This window comes from Budorcas taxicolor, chromosome 23 (genome assembly GCF_023091745.1).
Source record: "Budorcas taxicolor isolate Tak-1 chromosome 23, Takin1.1, whole genome shotgun sequence".
In the NCBI taxonomy this organism is placed as follows: domain Eukaryota; kingdom Metazoa; phylum Chordata; class Mammalia; order Artiodactyla; family Bovidae; genus Budorcas; species Budorcas taxicolor.
The window spans coordinates 17090193-17113492 of NC_068932.1; the positions used below are offsets into that span (position 1 = coordinate 17090193).

Below are 23300 nucleotides of genomic sequence, written 5' to 3' on the forward strand. Positions count from 1 at the left end.
GAAGAGGGTGGCAGAGAATGAGGTGGTTACATAGTGTCACTGATACAATGGACATGAGTTTGAGCAAACTCTGGAAGACAGTGGAGGACAGAGGGACCCGGCATGCTGCATGTAGTTCATGGGGTCGCAAAGAGCTGGACATGACTTAGCGACTGAACAACATGGGGTTACTAGAAACACTAAATTACGTGGTAAATATATGACACTGAGAGCAGTATCTGGTTTATGGAAAATGCTCAGTAAGTGATGGGGGTAGGTGATGTAGCAATAGTTCTGTAGTGGTTGTTAACCATCATCACCATCATCATCTTTATATGTTCCTAGAATTATATTTTAAGATAATTAAGATGTGCCTCTCCCTATTTTTCACTGCTCAAATTTTAATTGTGCAAGAAATGGGCCAGAAACTCACTAATTTGTACAGCTTAATTATCTGTTCAGTTCAGTTCAGTCGCTCAGTCGTGTCCGACTCTTTGAGACCCCATGAGTCTCAGCACGCCAGGCCTCCCTGTCCATCACCATCTCCCGGAGTTCACTCACACTCAACGTCCATCGAGTCAGTGATGCCATTCAGCCATCTCATCCTCTGTCGTCCCCTTCTCCTCCTGCCCCCAATCCCTCCCAGCATCAGAGTCTTCTCCAATGAGTCAACTCTTCGCATGAGGTGGCCAAAGTACTGGAGTTTCAGCTTCAGCATCAGTCCTTCCAAAGAAATCCCTGGGTTGATCTGCTTTAGAGTGGACTGGTTGGATCTCCTTGCAGTCCAAGGGACCCTCAAGAGTCTTCTCCAACACCACAGTTCAAAAGCATCAATTCTTTAGCGCTCAGCCTTCTTCACAGTCCAACTCTCACATCCATACATGACCACAAGAAAAACCATAGCCTTGACTAGACGGACCTTAGTCAGCAAAGTAATGTCTCTGCTTTTGAATATGCTATCTAGGTTGGTCATAACTTTTCTTCCAAGGAGTAAGCGTCTTTTAATTTCATGGCTGCAGTCACCATCTGCAGTGATTTTGGAACCCAGAAAAATAAAGTCTGACACTGTTTCCCCATCTATTTCCCATCAAACCTCCAGAAAGCTGCCTTATTAGGACTCTATTTCTATTTAATAATATGAACTATATTGTAAGCGTTTAAAACGTCCAGATTTTTTTTTGTCACGATCATTTATTTCTCTGTATTTCCTTTGCAAAACTGATTATTTCTGTGTCCTGTTTGTTAGCTGAAAGTTCAGTTCAGTTCCCGACTCTTTGAGACCCCGTGAATTGCAGCACGCCAGGCTTCCCTGTCCAAAATCTATGCTAACTTCCCCGTGTGATCGCTCTGCTGTAGCTTTGAGCACCACTAGATGGCAGTAAACAGTGAACAATACTTGAACAAACATTTGTATTTGTACCTGTGAGTCAACACTGGGTGTCAGCACTTACCTATACAGTTCACCTTGGCTGTGTGGTTGAGGTGAAGCCTCTTTACCTGGGAAATCCCATGGACAGAGGAGCCTAGTGGGCTACATACAGTCCATAGGGTCACAAAGAGTCAGACACAACTGAGCAACTTTCACTTCACTAATAATGTTTACTAGCTGTATGATCTCAGCCTTATTTATTTCTCTGAGCCTCACTTATCTACCCCCTCAAAGTGAAAGTGAAAGTCGCTCAGTTGTGTCCGACTCTTTGCGAGCCCATGGACTATACATTCCATGGAATTCTCCGGGCTAGAATACTGGAGTGGGTAGCCTTTCCCTACTCCAGGGGATCTTCCCAACCCAGAGATTGAACCCAGGTCTCCCCACATTGCAGGTGGATTCTTTACCAGCTGAGCCACAAGGGAAGCCCCCGCTCAAAGGAATAATGCTATTTACTGTTACCCTAGACATGTTGTTAACCTCTTATTCTTCATGTGAAAGGTGGGCATGATAATCATACCTACCTCACAGAATTTGGAATTAATTAAAGTGAGAAATTAAGTAAAATTAGCATGAGCAGTACAGAACCTGAGGTACATAAATGATAAATGTTAAGCAGTTATTATTATCATTACCTGAGATTTTTATTTTTTGCTAAATAAGAAAGGTTTACACTTCAAAAGTATGTGCAGAGCAAAATAGTAACATAGTGACTACTTTTATTCCTCAAGTGGTTTTTTGTTTAATTTCTCTCTGGCCTCTAATTCTAGATCTTGTTCTCAAAATTAATTTGATGGCTTTTTAACTTCACCTAGCTTTTCAGAGCCTTGGACTAACACCATAACTCTACATGGTGTTCACCCTTGATCTCTAAATATATTCTGCTTAAAGCAGGGCTAATCCATATAGCACCTTTGTGTGAGTTATACAAAAGTACCCCTACGCATTAGCACTAACTATTAGGAAATGTTCTTCATATACTGATTTCATCAGAACAACATATTTTATTGCTATGAGGGTGGCAACACTGGCTCATAAGTTCTCTCATTTGAACCCTCATGATAGCTTGGGCCTGTGGATTTCTATTGCTTTGGCTTTTCCCTTTTCAAAAAAATTGTAAATATTCTAAAAAAGGCTTTTAAAAGATCAGAGATACCAGGGAGTTTCCTGATGACATAGTGGTTATGATTCTGGGCTTTCGCTGCTGTGGCCCGAGTTCAGTCCCTGGTCAGGGAACGGAGATCCCTCAAGCCGTGCAGCATGGCCAATAAATAGATAAATCATACAGAATAAAGAATCTATAGGGTGATTGATAATATTATCTGTAAAAAGTCAGAGATAGCATATGCTTACACTACAATTTCCAATACAAAAATGAGTTAAATCGATCATCCACCAGAAATAATTTTAACTCTTTCTTCGGACAGGGGCCTGTGGCGTATGTACTAACTCAGGAAACTGATGAATATTTGCTTTGGAATCCATTAACTGGACAGTGTCATAAGCAGTTTGACCCATTTTGTCCGTTACAAGGTGTAGATTGTTTGTTTGATGGTGAAAACGTAAGTGTATTGGGTGAGGAGGGAAGATCTTGAGTTCTCTCCTCAGGAGTCAAACTTGTGGCTCTCTACCCTGACTATACATTAGAATCATGTGGAAACGCTGAAGGAACCGTAGACGTTCAGTTAGAATCCCTGGGGTGTGGGGCCAGGGAAATCTTCCATCCCCAAAGCTCCTTGAGGTGATTCTGTAGTGCCTCCGGGGCTGAGAAGCAATGAGCAGGCTCGTGTTCACATGCCCCTGCAGTTCTCTGCACCTCCTGCCTCAGAGCTGTCCTTGGTTTCTGCCACTTCACTGGGTAGAAAGACTGTAACCCACTATGGGCTTCGTACTCCCATGGGCCTACGTTGATTCTGTGTTAATGTTTTAATAGGTCTGGTTTAATCTTCAGCAGAATAATTCACCAATGGCTATGTATTTTGACTATTCAAAGGAAAGTTTCTGGAAACAATTGCTTCCAAAAAATTATCAAGGAACAAAAACACAAAGCATTCAGGTAAATCACACTTTTCCAGGTGTGTCTCTATGAAAGTTACCATTGGTTCTGACCTTAGAGTTGTGATAGCTCTTGTTACATTTATATAGCTGATTGCTTATTGAATGGTTTAGCAATATCAATAAAATCCAGTTTTCTCTGCCATCCAGCCTGACTTTGGGCTACGCTGGTCCTTTTCCTCTACTTGCAAAAGAAGAATTGGAAGAAGGCATCATCTTAATTGTGAATTTAGGTTTTAGAGTAAAAATTTTTAAGTGTTCATCATGAAACAGAAAATATAACGTCCAGATGGTGTAATAAGTTCTTACTTTGACCTTGCACTTCTACTACACATCCATGACAATAATAAAGTATAAAAATTGAAAAACAAAACGCTTATCTGGGCTCTGAACCATGATGGGTATCTCGTGGAATAGAAATAGGACAGAAGCACCATCAGTGAGCAGGGCCCAAAGAGGATGGGAGCAAAGTCTAAAAGTGAGTCACGAAATCCAGGGAACCAGAGCCAGTCTCAGTTTTTGAAGCCAGGACTGTGATGGAGCTTCCCTACTTTACTCCTCTTGAGAGAAGATGAGAAAGGTAAGCTGCAGGAGCTCAGGAGGTAAGAGACCAAAGTACAGATCAGAGCATTAGGAACCAATCTAACCACCAGACGACTTGGCCAGGGACTCTGTGGTGTGCTCAGTATCACTTTGGGAAGACACCCAAATTCCATTGCAACAGCCGTTTCTGGATTGGCAGCCATGGTATATCAATGTGCAGGCAGTTGCAAAATTCAAAAACCGGGAGCTATGACCCAGAGGAAGCAAGAGAGGGGGGATAAGGGAAAGAACAATGGAAAAATAGGAAGAAGACAATTCACAGAAGCAGAAACTCCAGAGCTCAGCCTCACTTGTACTGAGGGAAATATTTAAAACAAAACATAATTTCACATGTATAAGATTGGGAAACATTTTTTTAAGTGTGATCATATCAAATATTGGCAAACAGGCTGAGAAATAGTGGGAGTGTAAATTGCTATAAACTCTCTGAAAATCAATATGGTAAGGTTGCTAAAGTTGAAAAAGCTCAACCTTTGATCCTCCAATTCAGCTTCTAAGTATGTACCCTAGCACAGAGAGACTAGTACAACAATGGTCATTACTGAATTGCTTGAAATAGGAAAAAAAAAAAAGGAGACAATTTATCAACCAGAAAATGGGCACATAAGTTGTCAAGAACCCATACTGTGAAATCTTATACGAGTGTATGTGTAAGTCGCTCAGTCATGTCCAGCTCTGTGACCCCATACGCTATAGTCCACCAGGCTCCTCTGTCCATGGAATTTTCCAGGCAAGAATACTGGAGTGAAAAAAAAAAAAAAAAGAATACTGGAGTAGGTTGCCATTCCCTTCTCCAGGGGCTCTTCCTGACCCAGGGATCAAACCCAGGTCTCTTGCACTGCAAGCAGATTCTTTACTGTCTAAGCCACCAGGGAAACCCAAAATCTTCTATACAGTAATAAAAAAATATATGGAACTAATTTACTGTAGCTCTCAACTTGACTGTACATCCATGACATCAGAATCTCTGAGTGAAGAGCCCACACATTGGTGTTACTTAAAGCTCCCCAAGTGATTCCCACAGTTGAGAACCACTGACCTAGAGCTGTTGTATCAACATGAGTGAATATAAAAAATGTAATGTTGAGCAAAGTAAAGAAGATGTGAAATGACAGATATATATGAAGTTTGAAAAATATGTGTTTATATATAGATATATAAGTGAAATTGCTAGTTGCTCAGTCATGTCCAACTCTTTGTGACCCAATGGACTGTAGCCCTGCAGGCTTCTCTGTCCATGGATTTCTCCAGGCAAGAATACTGGAGTGGGTTACCATTTCCTATTCCAGGTGGTCTTTCCAACCCAGGTGTCAAACTAGTGTTTTCTGCTTGGCAGGCAGAAAGAATACCATCAGAACCATCAGGGAAGCCCATAGATAGGTAGTGATAGTATAAAAGCTAGCATGAGAATGATAAACATCAAATTTAGGGTAAAGATTACCTTTGGAGAGAGAAAAAAGGGAAATGAGATCAGGGAGCAGTATATAGAGTACTTTAAGTCTATCAGTAATGTTTTACATCTTTAAAAAAAAACATTTATTTATTTGGCTGTGCATATGGGATCTAGTTCCCTGGCCAGGGATCAATCCCAGCCTCCCTGTGTTGGGAGGGCAGAGTCTTAGCCACTGGATCACCAATGAAGTTCCTACATCTTTTTGAAAAATCTAAAACAAATGGAGGACTGGTCATAGCAAACACCCTTTTCCAACAACACAGGAGAAGACTCTACACATGGACATCACCAGATGGTCAACACCAAAATCAGATTGATTTTACTCTCTGCAGCCACAGATGGAGAAGCGCTATACAGTCAACAAAAACAAGACCAGGAGCTGACTGTGGCTCAGATCATGAACTCCTTATTACCAAATTCAGACTTCAAGAAAGTAGGGAAAACCGCTAGACCATTCAGGTATGACCTAAATCAAATCCCTTATGATTATACAATGGAAGTGAGAAATAGATTTAAGGGCCTAGATCTGATAGACAGAGTGCCTGATGAACTATGGAATGAGGTTCGTGACATTGTACAGGAGACAGGGATCAAGACCATCCCCATGGAAAAGAAATGCAAAAAAGCAAAATGGCTGTCTGGGGAGGCCTTGCATATAGCTGGGAAAAGGAGAGAGGCAAAAAGCAAAGGAGAAAAGGAAAGATATAAGCATCTGAATGCAGAGTTCCAAAGAATAGCAAGAAGAGATAAGAAAGCCTTCTTCAGCGATCAATGCAAAAAAATCGAGGAAAAGAACAGAATGGGAAAGACTAGAGATCTCTTCAAGAAAATTAGAGACCAAGGGAACATTTCATGCAAAGATGGGCTCGATAAAGGACAGAAATGGTCTGGACCTAACAGAAGCAGAAGATATTAAGAAGAGGTGGCAAGAATACACGGAAGAACTGTACAAAAAAGATCTCCATGACCCAGATAATCATGATGATGTGATCACTCATCTAGAGCCAGACATCCTGGAATGTGAAATCAAGTGGGCCTTAGAAAGCATCACTACGAACAAAGCTAGTGGAGGTGATGGAATTCCAGTTGAGCTATTTCAAATCCTGAAAGATGATGCTGTGAAAGTGCTGCACTCAATATGCCAACAAATTTGGAAAACTCAGCAGTGGCCACAGGACTGGAAAAGGTCCGTTTTCATTCCAATCCCAAAGGAGGGCAATGCCAAAGAATGCTCAAACTACTGCACAGTTGCACTCATCTCACATGCTAGTAAAGTAATGTTCAAAATTCTCCAAGCCAGGCTTCAGCAATGCGTGAACCGTGAACTTCCTGATGTTCAAGCTGGTTTTAGAAAAGGCAGAGGAACCAGAGATCAAATTGCCATCATCTGCTGGATCATGGAAAAAGCAAGAGAGTTCCAGAAAAACATCTATTTCTGCTTTATTGACTATACCAAAGCCTTTGACTGTGTGGATCACAATAAACTGTGGAAAATTCTGAAAGAGATGGGAATACCAGACCACCTGACCTGCCTCTTGAGAAATCTGTATGCAGGTCAGGAAGCAACAGTTAGAAGTGGACATGGAACAACAGACTGGTTCCAAATAGGAAAAGGAGTAGGTCAAGGCTGTATATTGTCACCCTGCTTATTTAACTTCTATGCAGAGTATATCATGAGAAACGCTGGGCTGGAAGAAACACAAGCTGGAATCAAGATTGCCGGGAGAAATATCAATCACCTCAGATATGCAGATGACACCACCCTTATGGCAGAAAGTGAAGAGGAGCTAAAAAGCCTCCTGATGAAAGTGAAAGAGGAGAGTGAAAAAGTTTGCTTAAAGCTCAACATTCAGAAAATGAAGATCATGGCCTCCGGTCCCATCACTTCATGGGAAATAGACTGGGAAACAGTGGAAACAGTGTCAGACTTTATTTTTTTTGGCTCCAAAATCACCGCAGATGGTGACTGCAGCCATGAAATTAAAAGACGCTTACTCCTTGGAAGAAAAGTTATGACCAACCTAGATAGTATATTCAAAAGCAGGGACATTACTTTGCCGACTAAGGTCCGTCTAGTCAAGGCTATGGTTTTTCCAGTGGTGTTGGAGAAGACTCTTGAGAGTCCCTTGGACTGCAAGGAAATCCAGCCAGTCCATTCTGAAGGAGATCAGCCCTGGGATTTCTTTGGAGGAAATGATGCTGAAGCTGAAACTCCAGTACTTTGGCCACCTCATGCAAAGAGTTGACTCATTGGAAAAGACTCTGATGCTGGGAGGGATTGGGAGCAGGAGGAGAAGGGGACGACAGAGGATGAGATGGCTGAATGGCATCACGGACTCGATGGACATGAATCTGAGTGAACTTTGGGAGTTGGTGATGGACAGGGAGGCCTGGTGTGCTGTGATTCATGGGGTCACGACTGAGCGACTGAACTGAACTGAGGTGGTATGTAGGGTGGATGTTCATTACATTATTCTCAGTGCTTTATCTATATGTTTGACATAGTTCACAATATCGAAAAGAAGGAATGGTGGCTGTGGGGGAAAAGAAATCAAACAGTACCACAGTATATAAAATGAAGAGTTTCTCCCCTCTTCAGCGTTTTTTCCCCACTCTCTAAGAAATAACCACAGTCAATAGTTTCTTGTGTATCCTTCTAAACATTTTCCTTGCAGATGCAAGCATTTATATGTCTGTAAAGTCATTTTAAGTAAGGGGAAATGTGCTTATCTCTCTTGAGCAAGCCACATTTACAGCATCCACACAATGCCTTGCTTGCCTATCCCAAAGTTGTGACCAAAGCATTTGGTTGCAGCCTCCTAGGGAGAGAACAGTATATTCAGAGATGAGAATTTTTGTTTCTTTAAATCATTCTCTTATTAATTCAGGTCACATTTATTGAGTTCTGCAATGGGTCAGCACTGTGTTAGGTATAGGTACCACAAGGAAAAAGAGTTTGATGTTGGGAAAGATTGAGGGCTAGAGGAGAAGGGGGGCGACAGAGGATGAGATGGTTGGATGGCATCATCAACTCAATTGACATGAGTTCGAGCAAACTCCGGGAGATGGTGAAGGACAGGAAAGCCTGGCATGCTGCAGTCCGCAGGGGTGCAAAGAGTTGGACAAAACTGAGCAACTGAACAGCAACTGTGTTCTTGGAGCTTGTGTTCTAGAGGAGGAAACAAGGAAAAAGCGCTTGGAGTAGAGAGAGAGAAATACCACTAAGAAGAAATGAATGTTCTCTGGGGAGCACACAGCAGGAAACATGAGGGGAAGGGGAGCTTCAGGGGCTTCCTGGGGAAAAAAGTGATGACCAGTAGTACAGTGGAGAGGGGTGAGCAGCAGGAGCTGGTCTAGATGAAGATTAGTGAAGAGAGTAGTCCCAGCACAAAGCAGAAACAGCAGGCTTGAAGACCAGCTGTTTGTGTGTTAGTCGCTTAGTCATGTCCGACTCTTTGCAACCCTATGGACTGTAGTCTGCCAGGCTCCTCTGTCCATGGGATTCTCCAGGCAAGGATACTGGAGTGGGTTGCCATGACCTTCTCCAGGGGATCTTCCTGACCCAAGGATCAAACTCAGGTGTACTGCATTGCAGGCAGATGAAGACCTGCGGGGCCAAGTGTCTGTCACAGAGCTGAAAGGCCAGCTTGGCTGCTACCAGAGGGTGAGTGGAGGTGAGCTGAGGTCCGGGTCAGGATTTGGGCATTTATTCTCCATTCAGCATCACCAAGGAAAAGGCTGCCGTTATCAAAATTGTATTTTTAAAAGCGACTCTGACTGAGAGTGGAAACTAAACCTTTTGTCAAGTTGAGTAATTAAACAGAAAACTCATAGTTGCATTTGACTTTCATCTTTACTGATTTCTTCTCTGTGGGTCAGTGGCCCTTGATCTTCTGCCTTGTCACACACATAACAGAATAAACCACCATTTGTAGTGAATGCTGTTTTTTTTTCCTGTTAATCACAATTGAGAACATAAATTTGTGAGAGTGAAATGGAGTTACAGGGAAGTCCTCTTCAAGTTTCAAAGGTTATGAATTCCCTGAAAGGGGCCTTTGCCCAAATGGGAAATAAACTAACACTCCATAAACGTATTGGGTCAACATAACCCAGGCCTCTTTTTCAGGCCTGAAGGTGGTCTAACTAATCCACAGGAGTTGCCAGGTTAGGGGCACAGGGCAGTATTTTGGAGGAGCAGACAGTAATTGAGGACAGCAGTCAGGATTTGTTTTACCTGCCCTGTCTGCAATAGTTGGTGACCTCTGCAAGATGATGCTGGGTTTTAAGCTTTACTTTCTCCAGTATCTCATCTTCTGCCACGTTCTACTCTGGGCAAATTCACTGTGTCTGAGCATATTCTCTAATCTAGTGGTTCTCCAACCATGGCAGGCATCGTAACCCTCTGGAGGGCTTGTTAGAAAGCAGTGTGCTAGGCTGTACCCTCAGAGAAGGCGATGGCACCCCACTCCAGTACTCTTGCCTGGAAAATCCCGTGGGCAGAGGAGCCTGGTAGGCTGCAGTCCATGGGGTCGAGAAGAGTCGGACACGACTGAGCGACTTCACTTTCACTTTTCACTTTCATGCGTTGGAGAAGGAAATGGCAACCCACTCCAGTGTTCTTGCCTGGAGAATCCCAGGGACGGGGGAGCCTGGTGGGCTGCCATCTCTGGGGTCGCACAGAGTCGGACACGACTGAAGTGACTTAGCAGCAGCAGCAGGCTGTACTCTCATAGTTTCCGAGTCAGTAGGTCTGAGGCTGCTGACTCAGCAACATTTTGCTGCGGGGGCATCACATTTTGGGAGCCACTGACTTAGATCAGGACATGATAGACTGACCCTCCTCAAATCACCCCCGAGATTTTCTGAGACCTGGAGTCCTAGCAAATGTTTCCTCCCTTACACTCATGAGGGGGAAGCATCTGTCCCTGTCTCTACAGAGCCTCTATTTCTCAGCTCATAAATATTCAACGTAAAGACTCTAAACCCAGTCCCACTCCTCCATTCTTGTCTATGTGAGCCCTGCAGGGTGTTTGGGTAGGAGGGAGGGGGTTGGAGAAGTCTGCTCCTTGTCCCAGAAAATCCAGCTCAGTGGAGCAACATGGGGAAACAGTAGAGCCTTGCTCTCTGCTGTTGCTGGGGTGCCTGAAGCAAAGACTTGAAGACAGCAGAGACTGAAATGGACGCTGTGTGTATGCTTGCATGTGTGTGCATGCACACCTGGGAACATGGAGGCCTGGCTCCTGCCTGCTGAAAGAAACAAAGGAGGAGGATGATAAACCATGTTAGAAGAGTAATATCTGGCCTTATTGAGCAATATGTGCCAGGCTTTACATGTATGACTTTATTTTAAAATCTTTGCATGACCCCAGGGAAGTAGATGCTCTTATTGTCCCTCTTTAAAAGATGTGGTAACCAAGACTCAAAGCGGTTAAGTAATTTCTCCAAGGTCACAGTTAATAAGCGGATGAGACCAGTATAGCTTCCAAAGATTGTCTGATGGAATGAATAAGTATGCCAGGTTCTTATTTGAATAAACAAACAGTAGAGCTGTCTCATGAGAAATATCTTTTGTAAATCCATTTCCTGTTCCCTGCCCTGGTGAAGTAGTATTAAAATCAAAGGAAACACTGTGATCTGTGTTAGCTTTGCGCCCCTATTATTGAGTGTTTCTGCCACATGAGACAGGTTTAGGTTGCCCCTCTCCATTATGATCAGCACTCCAAGGGGTGACTGATATCCAGATGGCCTCCCCAGAATCTTTTCTCACTTTCAGTTTTCTGTATTTCAGCCTGAAGAAATAATTTATTCTGATACTAATAAGAGCATGGTAGAAGATCTAAAGAACAGGTATGATCTCTATTTATATGCTATGATTATCATGTTTTCTCCCTAATCTCCCATTCGGCCACCCTTCAATTCTGTAACCCAGTCTCTCAAAATACCTATTAGACTCAGCAACAGAAGCATGAAATGGAGATTTAATAGTTCCATTGAGTTGTCTGCCTCTTGGCCCTTGCATAAAAAAATCAGCCCCTCTGCTATCCACAATACTCCTTGAAAAAACATGCCAAGTTAGATACAGTTGCATCTGGACAACACTGTGGGCTGCTATTGGGAAGTTCTCAACACACACCTGTTGAGCCTTATAGTAATAATCAATAGCTAACACTTCTTGAAAGAACAACAGGGTGTGGTAAAAAATCCGAGCTGGGTAGTAGAAATATCAGTACTGTCCCTGGTAGCCACCCTCATATACGTACTCCACACACACAAACACACACACACACCCTGAGGAGTTGCTCAGTCAAGCCCGAAGTGTCACAGCCTTTGCAGCAGACTTTGCTCCTACTCCAGATATGTCAGAAGCTTCTAGATCTGACTACTTCCAGTGACTCATGCTGACACAGCAGGCTGGCATGTAAGCTGCTACCAACTAATCAAAACTGAAAAGGACAGAAAGCATTTTGCCACTCCCTTTTCTCACTAGCACATGACCCCCACCTCTTACTCCCCTTCTTCTTCCCCAGCTCTTAACCAAAAAAAAAAAAACAAAACAAAACAAAAAAAAGGAAGAAATGCACTAGGGAAATTGTCTCCAACTTTTAGTTTTCATCAGAATTGCTTCTGGAACTAAATATAGGTGCTAGAGTCCAGGATCAGACCTGTTGAGCCACTATCTGGAGGATAGTGAAGTATTTTGATAGAGTCCTACAGGTGATTCTGGTGTGTAGCCACGACTGAGACTCTCTGCAAACTCAATACTTTATTAGACTCAGCCAAAAGGAGAGGCTCAACACACAATAATCCTCTGCAGAGGAAAGGCTTCCCACCAACCAGCTCAACTGGGCTTCACTTTCTCCCTCCCTGGAACAGTTCCTCAGCAGGCACTGTTTCAGAGGCGGGGTAGATAGGTGAAACTCCCTGCCAGCATAGAGCATACATTTGGGGGAAATGATCAGATCAGGAGAAACTGATCATCATACTGATCAGTCCAGTGTCTCATTTCCTCCCAATTCCACTTGCTGGATTAATTGATCTAATAACCCCATTCCTACTAACATTACCTCAGATAAGATACCTGGATTTTTATAGAGCATTTCTTGGAAACAAGACATCTTATGTCAGAGGAGGCTCTTGGAGAACAAGAATGCCAACCCAGTAATCAGACGGTAGCAAATCACACCTAGTAGGCAGCTGTCTACACACAGGGAACTGGAAGAAAGAAGTGCCTTTGAGAACTAATTGCTGGCTACCCCAGGAAGCATCTTGCTTCCTCAAGCCAAGCAAGAGCCTGATCTCTCTCAAACCAGATTAATATGGTTGATGGCAGATATCCCTCACCACAGAGGTCTGGTTTTCTCCTACATCAAAAATGTATCATTTTTGAAAATTGTGAATGACTACATATTTTTAAAATTTATTGTTTTTATTTGGCTGTGTGGGGTCCTAGTTGCACCGTGAGTTGGGTCATGCGGGGTCTTTGGTTGCAGCTCATGGCCTCTCTAGTTTTAGCACATGGGCTCCAGAGCGCTTGGGCATTTTACTCAGTGGGAGGTCTTAGTTCCTTGACCAGGGATTGAACCTGCGTCCCTTGCATTACGGTAGATTCTTAATCACTGGACCACTAGGGAAATCCCCACAAAGTATCATTCTCATACTTGAGTAAATGCGACAAAACTTTTTTTTCACATTTATTAAATGAGTTGCATTTTATCATAAAATGACCTTTGCATTCTTACTAATGCAAGAAATCCCCAGGGAATTACTCCAAAGTATTATTCTCATACTTGAGTAAATGTAACAAAACTTTTTTTCACATTTATTAAATGAGTCGTAATTTATCATAAAATGATCTTTGCATTCTTACCTTAGGATTGAAAGAACTCTGAAGTGTAAAATAATGGAATGGCGGCCTAAACAGCCAACACGTTGGAATAGACAGTGTACTTTCATTTTACGACAGATTCTTCCTAAGTTAGAACTTGGTACTGGAAGCTTTGTTTCATCTGAAGAAGAGAGTGAATTTGAAAGACTACTACAATTTTATTGGGTTTGTATATGATTTAATGCATTAATGACATTTGTTTTATCTATGATGTTAATTGCCAGATGATAGTAATCTTTAAAACCCCTGAGATATCTTTTATCTTAATCTCATTGGGCTTCCCTTGTAGCTCAGCTGCAATGAGGGAGGCCTGGGTTCGATCCCTGGGTTGGGAAGATCCCCTGGATCTGGTAGGAAAGGCTACCCACTCCAGTATTCTGGACTGGAGAATTCCATGGACTGTATAGCCCATGGGGTCCCAAAGAGTCGGGCACAACTGAGCAACTTTCACTTCAAATCCACTTATGTTTAGACTAAGACTTTTCAAATGTAGTGAATAACTAGTACTGTGACCAGATTGAATGACATTTTCTTGGAATCAGTTTTATGATACACAAACCACAAACTTTGGAAAGAGATGCCCAAAAGGAAATGACTTGCAACTAAGAAACTAAGAAATGATCTCTAGATGGTAGTAATAGGATGGATTCCCTGTCCTTGGTTCTGGGCAAGAGGACTTCAGGTAAGCTTTAATTACCTTCCATAAGCAAATTATTCTCAAATTTATACATCATAGCCTGGACTTCTGTTTTAACCTCCTCTCGTATATTCACCAGCACATTTGACGTCATCCTGGATGGTAAAAAGGCCTATCAAACTCAAGTCCATAATCAAACATGGCAGGCATTTGGTGTATTTTAAAGTCCTTGTTTTCTTCCCCTGAGTTCTGAGAATCCTCTCACCTCCTCTTGCCTATGAATTGTTGCAGTAGTTTTTGGAAGCCCTAGCCTCCCAAGAGTGATATTCCTTCCCCCTTCCATCCTGTAGATCAGAAAATGCCCCCTAGAGAAAGCCTTGGGAAGAGGAAAGGAAGCTATCTGTTGAAAGTTGATACTTAGGCTGCCAGGGAGGGGTCTACAGGCACTATTCATGAATAGCGAGGTAGTTGTTTTGTTTTGCTTTCTTTTTAATTGAATTAGGGGGTAAATAGATAAGCAAAGTATTATTAAGTATAAGCCAAGGTTTTAAACTTAGAGTTCCTTTGTAAAATTATCTGCTGTTTAATAACACAGATTCATAAATCTAGACTGAATCCTGTGGCTTGGGTTCAAATCCTGGCTCAACCACTCACTAACTTTGGCCAAATTACCCAACTTTTCTATACGTTCTTACCCCATTGCACAAGATAAACAAGGATAAAACTAGTTAGCTATTTTGTGGTTGTGGTGAGGATTAGGTGAGTTGCTTAACCATAGCACCCACCACTTACTAAATGTTAACTGCTATTTGTATTCCATGTGGCAGTCATTGTGCCATTCACTTGGGGTCATGACAGTAAATGAGACAGACAACATCTTGAGCATTCGCAGAGACAATGGGCTTGTTAGATCAGAAAACATGTAATTGCAGTGTAATTTATTAAGTAAGCTAAGGAAGGATAGTGTACTATGCAGTCACAAGGGAGGAGCACGTGAAGAGATTTAAAGATCAGAAAAGTAAGCAATCTGAGGCTTGAAAGCAGCTTATGATTGTCCTTTGTAAATTCTTTAATAGATAATTTTACATGAGACCCATGTCCCATATCCTTTAATCCTGTCATGAGGAGATGAAAGTGAAAGTCCCTCAGTCATGTCCAACACTTTGCCACCCCATGGACTATACTGTCCATGGAATTCTCCAGGCCAGAATACTGGACTGAGTAGCTGTTCCCTTCTCCAGGGACTCTTCCTAACCCAGGAATTGAACCCAGGTCTCCCCCATTGTAGGTGTATTCTTTACTAGCTGAGCCACAAGGGAAGCCCAATCCTGTCATAGATATCAATAAATATAAAGTAAATCAATGTGAAATAAATTCTTCCGAAATGCTCTTTCAAATCATTTATATGACAAAGAATTTTCCTTCTTGGCAGTTTGCCATTGCAGAAAAAGTGCAAGTATGTGGAATGTTAAATGTGTAGACTCTGGCATTAGACAGACCTGGCTCGCTGCTCTCTCTATAAAGTGGGGTTATAGCAAAACCTGCCTCAAAGGGTTGTTTGAGGGTTAATTATATATGTGAAGTATTTAGCACTGTGCCTAGAACATAGTACATGCTCAGTCACTTCAGTTGTGTCTGACTCTGTGTGACCCTATGAACTGGAGCCTGCCAGGCTCCTCTGCATGGGATTCTCCAAGGCAAGAACACTGGAGTGGGTTGCCATACCCTCCTCCAAGGGATTTTCCCAGCCCAGGGATAGAACCTGTGGTGTCTCCTGTGTCTTCTGCATCACAGGCAAAGTCTTTACCGCTGAGCCAACCAGGAAGTCCCCTAGAACTTGGTAAACACCCACAAAATGATAACTATTATTATTATTTTATGACTTCCATTTCTTTGAGGCTTCTGTAATCTCTTTTCATCCAGTAATTCCCAACCACCTATATGATTGTAATGTGGGTTTATGTATTATTGTCTTTGGTCCAGGTCACAGGATTTCCTATCCAGATGCCATACACTGATGTACAGTCAGTTATTGATGCTGTGTATCAAACTGGAATTCATTCTTCTGAATTTCCACAGCCAGAATTTGCTCTAGCTGTGTACATTCACCCCTACCCAAACAACATATTATCTGTGTGGGTCTATTTGGCTTCATTAGCTCGACATCAGTGAAAAGGAAACAGATAGAAGAAGATGGTACGTGGGCCCCCAACCAGGAGACAGACTTTCCTGGTGCTTGGGATTTTTCTGTTTATCTTCAAGTCCAGACAAGCGTGAGCCCAATTTCTGGCTCACTTATAGAGTAGGGGACAAGACTCACTGCCTGAGTTTCTGGGGACAAGTATAAATGACCTCCTCATCAGAGACCACAGCAAGGAGGACCCTTCGGAAAGTCTGGCACCTGGGGTCACTGTCTACAGTAGGTGTATTCTGGGAAAGAAGCAATTCTGGCCTCTCTCTAAAGCCAGTGTTGCTCTAACTGGGGGGCCCCACCACCTCCATCAAAATCACTTGGAAAGCCCTATTGAAAATGCAAGTTCCCACATCCTATCCAGGACCTACTGAATCAGGATCTCTGAGAGTACAGCTCCAGAACCTACATTATTTAAAACAAGCTTCCCAGGCAATTCTCTCAACCAGTTAAGAATGAGAACCCTGCCTTACAGAATGCTATCATTACTAAAGTGAGGCTGATAACTTTGATGATGGTTCTGATGGAATTCCAGGCAGGAGTTATTCAAATAGAAACCCATGAGGTAAAAGATTATTTCACTGGTTAAGAATAAGAAGGAAATATGCCATGTTGGGTTAAGGACAGCTTCTGGGGGCTTCTTCAAAGTTTTCTCTTTATATACTACTGACCTAACATCATTTCACCTCCAGGTATTTAGAAGGGACTCTCAGGAAACACTACCTAAATTCTTTCCTAATTCTGTGAGAAAGGGAGATAAAAGTCTTACCCGAATTTCAGAGTCCTCTTTATCTTAATGAGGAGCTCCCCATTCTGCCTCTGGCACTTTCTGCTGCTTTTCTTTTACAATGGTGCCCCAAAGAGACCCATCCAGGGCCTCGAGAAAGAACGGATAGGGATCTAAGTAGAAAACACTGTACTTTATTGTATTTTTTCTGTACTTCATTGAGAAAAGTGTTCAAATAGTTTATGTAAATGTTACATAACAACTTATTTTTTAATCAAAGGATAGATTTCCAAAGGTTTATGAGAGAAATTTTATGAGGTTAAAGTAGGAAAAAGAAGATTGACTTCTCCCACTGTAGCAGCACTGGGGCCCCTTGAATCACTCTCAGAGAAGCAGAGAGCAAACCCCCAAGTTCATCCTCAGGGAACCCTCAGCCTAGATCCCCTCTCCCAATATGCCTGCAGAGGCCAGAGAAGACCTCATTTATTTGCAGGATGTTAGTCTCAGACCAAACTCAAGATTACTAGAGAAAAAGGGTATGTAGGTAAAGAGAATGTTTTTTCTGCAAGGTTAAAACTTTGTTATGTATGTCTTCTGGCATGCATCAGAAAATGATCAGAATTGTTTTTATTTGAATGTTTGTGTTTAAATGCTGTAGGAGGTTTTCTTATTAACAAGTTTCCCACATCAACTGGGGTAGCACAAAATGATATCTATGGAAAGACAAGTTTGCCAAATAAAGGCTGAACTCATGCGATTCATTTCTGTGCCATACTGAATGTTTACATAGCTATTTTGTTAATTTTGTTTGTGGTTTTAGAATTGATAGACCACTGAAGAGTAAGGTGGAAAATGTTCATAGGCAAGTGTGCATTATATTCTGTATTGTATTCATTTTGAAATAGGTGTATGTGTTTTTCAACTAAAAATTTTTCCTAAAAATTATGTGATTGTAATGAACCATGTTTTTTTATTTGACTGTTTTAAAAGTACATGATATTAGATGTAATGTATAATTTTAAATTTTTTTGTTGTTCAGTCACTCAGTTGTGTCTGACTCTTTGCAACCTCATCCACAAATAATTACAAAGCATCCATTATGTACCAGACACTTCAGTATGTGCTAGAGGACAGTGTGAAGACATTCTTACAAGGAAAACAGATAATAAGCAAATAAACAGTAAGTAGGTGAGATAATTCCAGGGTATAATGAGTGCTATAAAGTAAAGAAAAATGTTGGTGTAATGGAGAAGGACTTTGATGGGGATGGAGGGTATAAGCAGAGTAGTGGGAGAAGGCATCTCCACAGAGATAATGTTTTGAGCTGAGATTTAAAAGATGATTTATCAATTAGAATTGCATTCAGTTGCAAGGAACAGAAACCTAATCACAGTAACATAATCAAATAGGGATTACAGCACCATCAAATGCAAAGGAAGCAGCCCAGTTCTAGCACAATAGCTTTGTGATGTCAGAAGTACATTAGCCTTCATCCATCTTTGCCACCATCTCTAAGGAACCTTCTGTCTTCTTCCTCAGTGGCTCTCAAACTTCAGCATGCAGAAGAATCACCTGAAGAGTTTGTTGAAACACACTTCTCTGGGCCTGACCTTCAGAGTTACTGATTCCCTGAGATCTGGAGTGGGGCCTGAGAATTTGCATTTCTAACAAGTTCCCAGGTGATACTGAGTCTGCTGACCCGGGAACCACAGAGGCTCTAACCTTACAGTCATTTCATTAAGAAAACGCAGACAGGGAGGGAGGAGGTAGAAGAGGCAGCTGGTTTAGCTCTTTTAAAAAGTTTTCTAGGAGACTGTGCCCATTAACTTCTACTTACATCCCACTGGCCAAAAGTGCATCACTCCTAGCCACAAAAGAGGCTGGAGATCAAGTATTTTAAATAGACCCATTTCTCTCCCAATAAAATCAGTGTTCTCGTGGTGAGGAAGAGGGGAGGATGGCTATTGGATTAGGCATCTGTGGCTTCCATAGTTAAGAGGAAGCCAATCATGCAAAGACTTTTAGCAAAAGCATTTCAGGCAGAGGAGACGACCTATGATTACAAAGCCCTCCAGTCCAGAAAAAGACTCACATGGAGAAGAAGGAGTAGTAGCCCATAAGGCTGGAGAGGCAGACAAGGACCAGGTCACATAGGTCATGGTAAAGAGCTCATATTTTACTCAAAGTGCAATAACAAATCAATCAAGTAACAGAATAAAGTAGTAGTTTTTCTTTTTTATATTTTGGAATATAAGCCCCTTTCAGATGCAGTGCCAGGTCCCAGCTCTGTTTTCCACAACTGCCCACTCGCCTTAGTACAAGCAGCCTTCGCCCTAGTGGGCAGCCGCACCAGGGGTAGAGGTGCCAGAGCAGGCGCTTGGCATGCTGAGGTGGTCATGAGAAACTGACCAGGGTCCTGGATAGTTTCAATCTGCCTCCTTCGCCATTTCCAGTAGTAAACAGCATGGGCGCACTTTTCTCAAGCAGAGTCTAGGTTTCTTAAAGCCCTCCTGTTAGTCCACTGGTTTTCATACCAGCTAACGAGACTCTTCCTGGTGTCAGACCCAAGGACTGGGTTGCCCAATATGTGGTTCAATCTGTTTCCTCCACAGGGAAGCTCTCTCTCTCTCAGCCCATGTAATCCCCTGCTTTTCTGTGTCCCCTCCTAGAGGGACAGGTCCTGATTCTCTTCACTTCTTACCTAACTGAGTAGGGACCCTTCTTTACAGCCTTGATTGTATACGAGACTTTCTGACACTCTTCAGGTGTTTTCAATGAGATTGCTCCACAGGTCAATGTATTTTCAATGTGTACATAAGGGGAGGTGAGCTCGTTGTCCTTCTATTACACCATCTTAACCTCAGGCCACCTTGCTATGCTTTTAACTTAAAACATTTACACCTGGATAATGATCGGAGTACATCATGAGAAACACTGGGCTGGAAGAAGCACAAGCTGGAATCAAGATTGCCGGGAGAAATATCAGTAACCTCAGATATGCAGATAACACCACTCTTATGGCAGAAGATGAAGAAGACCTAAAGAGCCTCTTGATGAGAGAGGAGAGAGAAAAAGTTGGCTTAAAGCTCAACATTCAGAAAACGAAGATCCTGGCATCTGGTCCCATCACTTCATGGCAAATAGATGGGGAAACAGTGGAAACAGTGGCTGACTTTATTTTTGGGGGCTCCAAAATCACTGCAGATGGTGACTGCAGCCATGAAATTAAAAGACTTACTCCTTAAAAGGAAAGTTATGACCAAGTTAGACAGCATATTAAAAAGCAGAGACATTACTTTGTCAACAAAGGTCCGTCTAGTCAAGGCTGTGGTTTTTCCAGTAGTCATGTATGGATGTGAGAGTTGGACTATAAGGAAAGCTGAGCACCAAAGAATTGATGCTTTTGAATTGTGGTGTTGGAGAAGACTCTTGAGAGTCCCTTGGACTGCAAGGAGATCCAACCATTCCATCCTAAAGGAGATCAGTCCTGGGTGTTCATTGGAAGGACTGATGCTGAAGCTGAAACTCCAATACTTTGGCCACTTGATACAAAGAGCTGACTCATTTGAAAAGACTGATGCTGGGAAAGATTGAGAGCAGGAGAAGGGGACGGCAGGGGATGAGATGGTTAGATGGCATCACTGACTCAATGGACATGAGTTTGGGTAAACTCTGGGAGTTGGTGATGGACAGGGAGGCCTGGCGTGCTGCAGTTCATGGGGTCACAAAGAGTCAGACACAACTGAGTGACTGAATTGAACTGAACTGAATGATCAGAGCTTTATGAGGAGTGTTGGGCCTCTTTCATTGTAGAGAACTTTGCAGAATATCAAGTAACAGTGGCCTGCTGCAGGGGCAGGGGCGCTGGGTGCAGCAGACCTGGGTATGGCATAAGCCCTCATGAGGGAGGCAGCCATTAACCCCACCACAGAGCTGCCAGAATTTACACAGGACTATGGAAACAGACTCTCTGAGGGCACAAACAAAACCTTGTGCACACCAGGACCCAGGAGAAAGGAGCAGTGACCCCACAAAAGACTGACCCAGACCTGCCCCTGAATGTCCAGGAGTCTCCAGCAGAGGCGTGGGTCAGCGATGGCCTGCTGCATGGTTGGGGGCACTGAGTGCGGCAGTGTGTGCATGGGACCTTTTGAAGGAGATCGCCATTATCTTCATTACCTCCACTATAGTTTGGCCTCAGGTCAAACAACAAGTAGAGAACACAGCCCTGCCCATCAACAGAAAATTGGATTAAAGATTTACTGAGCATGGCCCCAGCCATCAGAACAAGACCCAGTTTTCCCTACAGTCAGTCTCTCCCATCAGGAAGCTTCCATAAGCCTCTTATCCTTATCCATCAGAGGACAGACAGAATGAAAACCACAGTCACAGAAAACTAATTAAACTGATCACATGGACCACACCCTTATTTAACTCAATGAAACTATTAGCCATGCCTGTGTAGGGCCACCCAAGACTGATGGGTCATGGTGGAGAGCTCTGACAAAACGTGGTCCACTGGAGAAGGGAATGGCAAACCACTTCAGTATTCTTTCCTTGAGAACCCCATGAACAGTATGAAAAAGCAAAAAGGACACTGAAAGATGAACTTCCCAGATCAGTAGTTGCCCAATATGCTACTGGAGAACAGTGGAGAAATAATTCCAGAAAGAATGACGAGATGGAGCCAAAGCAAAAACAACACCCAGTTGTGGATGTGACTGGTGATGGTAGTAAAGTCTGATGCTATAAAGAACAATATTACATAGGAACCTAGAATGTTAGGTCCATGAATCAAGGTAAATTGGAAGTGGTCAAACAGGAGATGGCAAGAGTGAACGTCGACATTTTAGGAATCAGTGAACTAACATGGACTGGAATGGGTGAATTGAACTCAGATGACATTATGTCTACAACTGTGGGCAAGAATCCCTTAGAAGAAATGGAGTAGCCCTCATAGTCAACAAAAGAGTGTGAAATGCAGTACTTGGATACAGTTTCAAAAATGACAGAATGATCTCTGTTCGTTTCCAAGGCAAACCATTCAATATCATAGTAACCCAAATCTATGCCCCAACCAGTAATGCTGAAGAAGCTGAAGTTGAATGGTTCTATGAAGACCTATAAGACCTTCTAGAACTAACACCCCCCAAAGATGTCCTTTTCATTATAGGGGACTGGAATGCAAAAGTAGGAATTCAAGAGATACCTGGAGTAACAGGAAAATTTGGCCTTGGAGTACAAAATGAAGCAGTGCAAAGGCTAACAGTTTTACCAAGAGAACACACTGGTCATAGCAAACACCCTCTTGGAACAACACAAGAGAAGACTCTACACATGGACATCACCAGATGGTGAATACCAAAATCAGACTGATTCTGTTCTTTGCAGCCAAAGATGGAGAAGCGCTATACAATCAGCAAAAACAAGAGCAGGAGCTGACTGTGTCTCAGACCATGAACTCTGTATTGCAAAATTCAGACTTAAATTGAAGAAACTAGGGAAAACCACTAGACCATTCAGGTATGACCTAAATCAAATCCCTAACAATTATACAGTGAAAGTGACAAACAGATTCAAGGGATTAGATCTGGTAGAGTACCTGAAGAACTATGGACGGAGGTTCGTGACATTTACAAGAGGCAGTGATCAAGACCATCCCCAAGAAAAAGAAATGGAAAAAGGCAAAACAGTTGTCTTGAGGAGGCCTTACAAATAGCTGAGAAAAGAAGAGAAGCTAAAGGCAAAGGAGAAAAGGAAAGAAATTCCCATTTGAATGCAGAGTTCCAAAGAATAGCAAGGAGAGATAAGCAACCCTTCCTCAGTGATCAATGCAATGCAAAGAAATAGAGGAAAACAAAGAGATCTAGAGATCTCTTCAAGAAAATTAGAGATACCAAGGGAACATTTCATGCAAAGATGGGCACAATAAAGGACAGAAATGGTATGGACCTAATGAAGCAGAAAATATTAAGAGGTGGCAACAATACACAGAAGAACTATACAAAAAGATCTTAGTGACCCAGATAACTACAATGATGTGATCACTCACCTAGAGCCAGACATCCTGGAATGCAAAGTCAAGTGGGCCTTAGGAAATAACACTACAAACAAAGCTAGCGGAGGTGATAGAATTCCAGTTAAGCTATTTCAAATCCTGAAAGATGATGCTGTGAAAGTGCTGCACTCAATATGCCAGCAAATTTGGAAAACTCAGCAGTGGCCACAGGACTGGAAAAGGTCAGTTTTCATTCCAATCCCAAAGAAAGGCAATGCCAAAGAATGCTCAAACTACCACACAGTTGCACTCATCTCACACGCTAGTAAAGTAATGCTCAAAA

General features: G+C 42.5%; 1 protein-coding gene across 1 annotated transcript in view; it reads left to right on the forward strand.

The window, feature by feature from the left end:
- Positions 1 to 16213, forward strand: part of CC2D2B (coiled-coil and C2 domain containing 2B) — a 91582-nt gene extending 75369 nt beyond the window's left edge. The window contains exons 30-34 of the mRNA XM_052661168.1: positions 2836 to 2970; positions 3342 to 3464; positions 11308 to 11366; positions 13392 to 13569; positions 16025 to 16213. Of these exons, the coding sequence (XP_052517128.1) occupies positions 2836 to 2970; positions 3342 to 3464; positions 11308 to 11366; positions 13392 to 13569; positions 16025 to 16213 (684 nt within the window). The remainder of the gene's footprint in view (positions 1 to 2835; positions 2971 to 3341; positions 3465 to 11307; positions 11367 to 13391; positions 13570 to 16024) is intronic.
- Positions 16214 to 23300: the final 7087 nt, after the last annotated feature.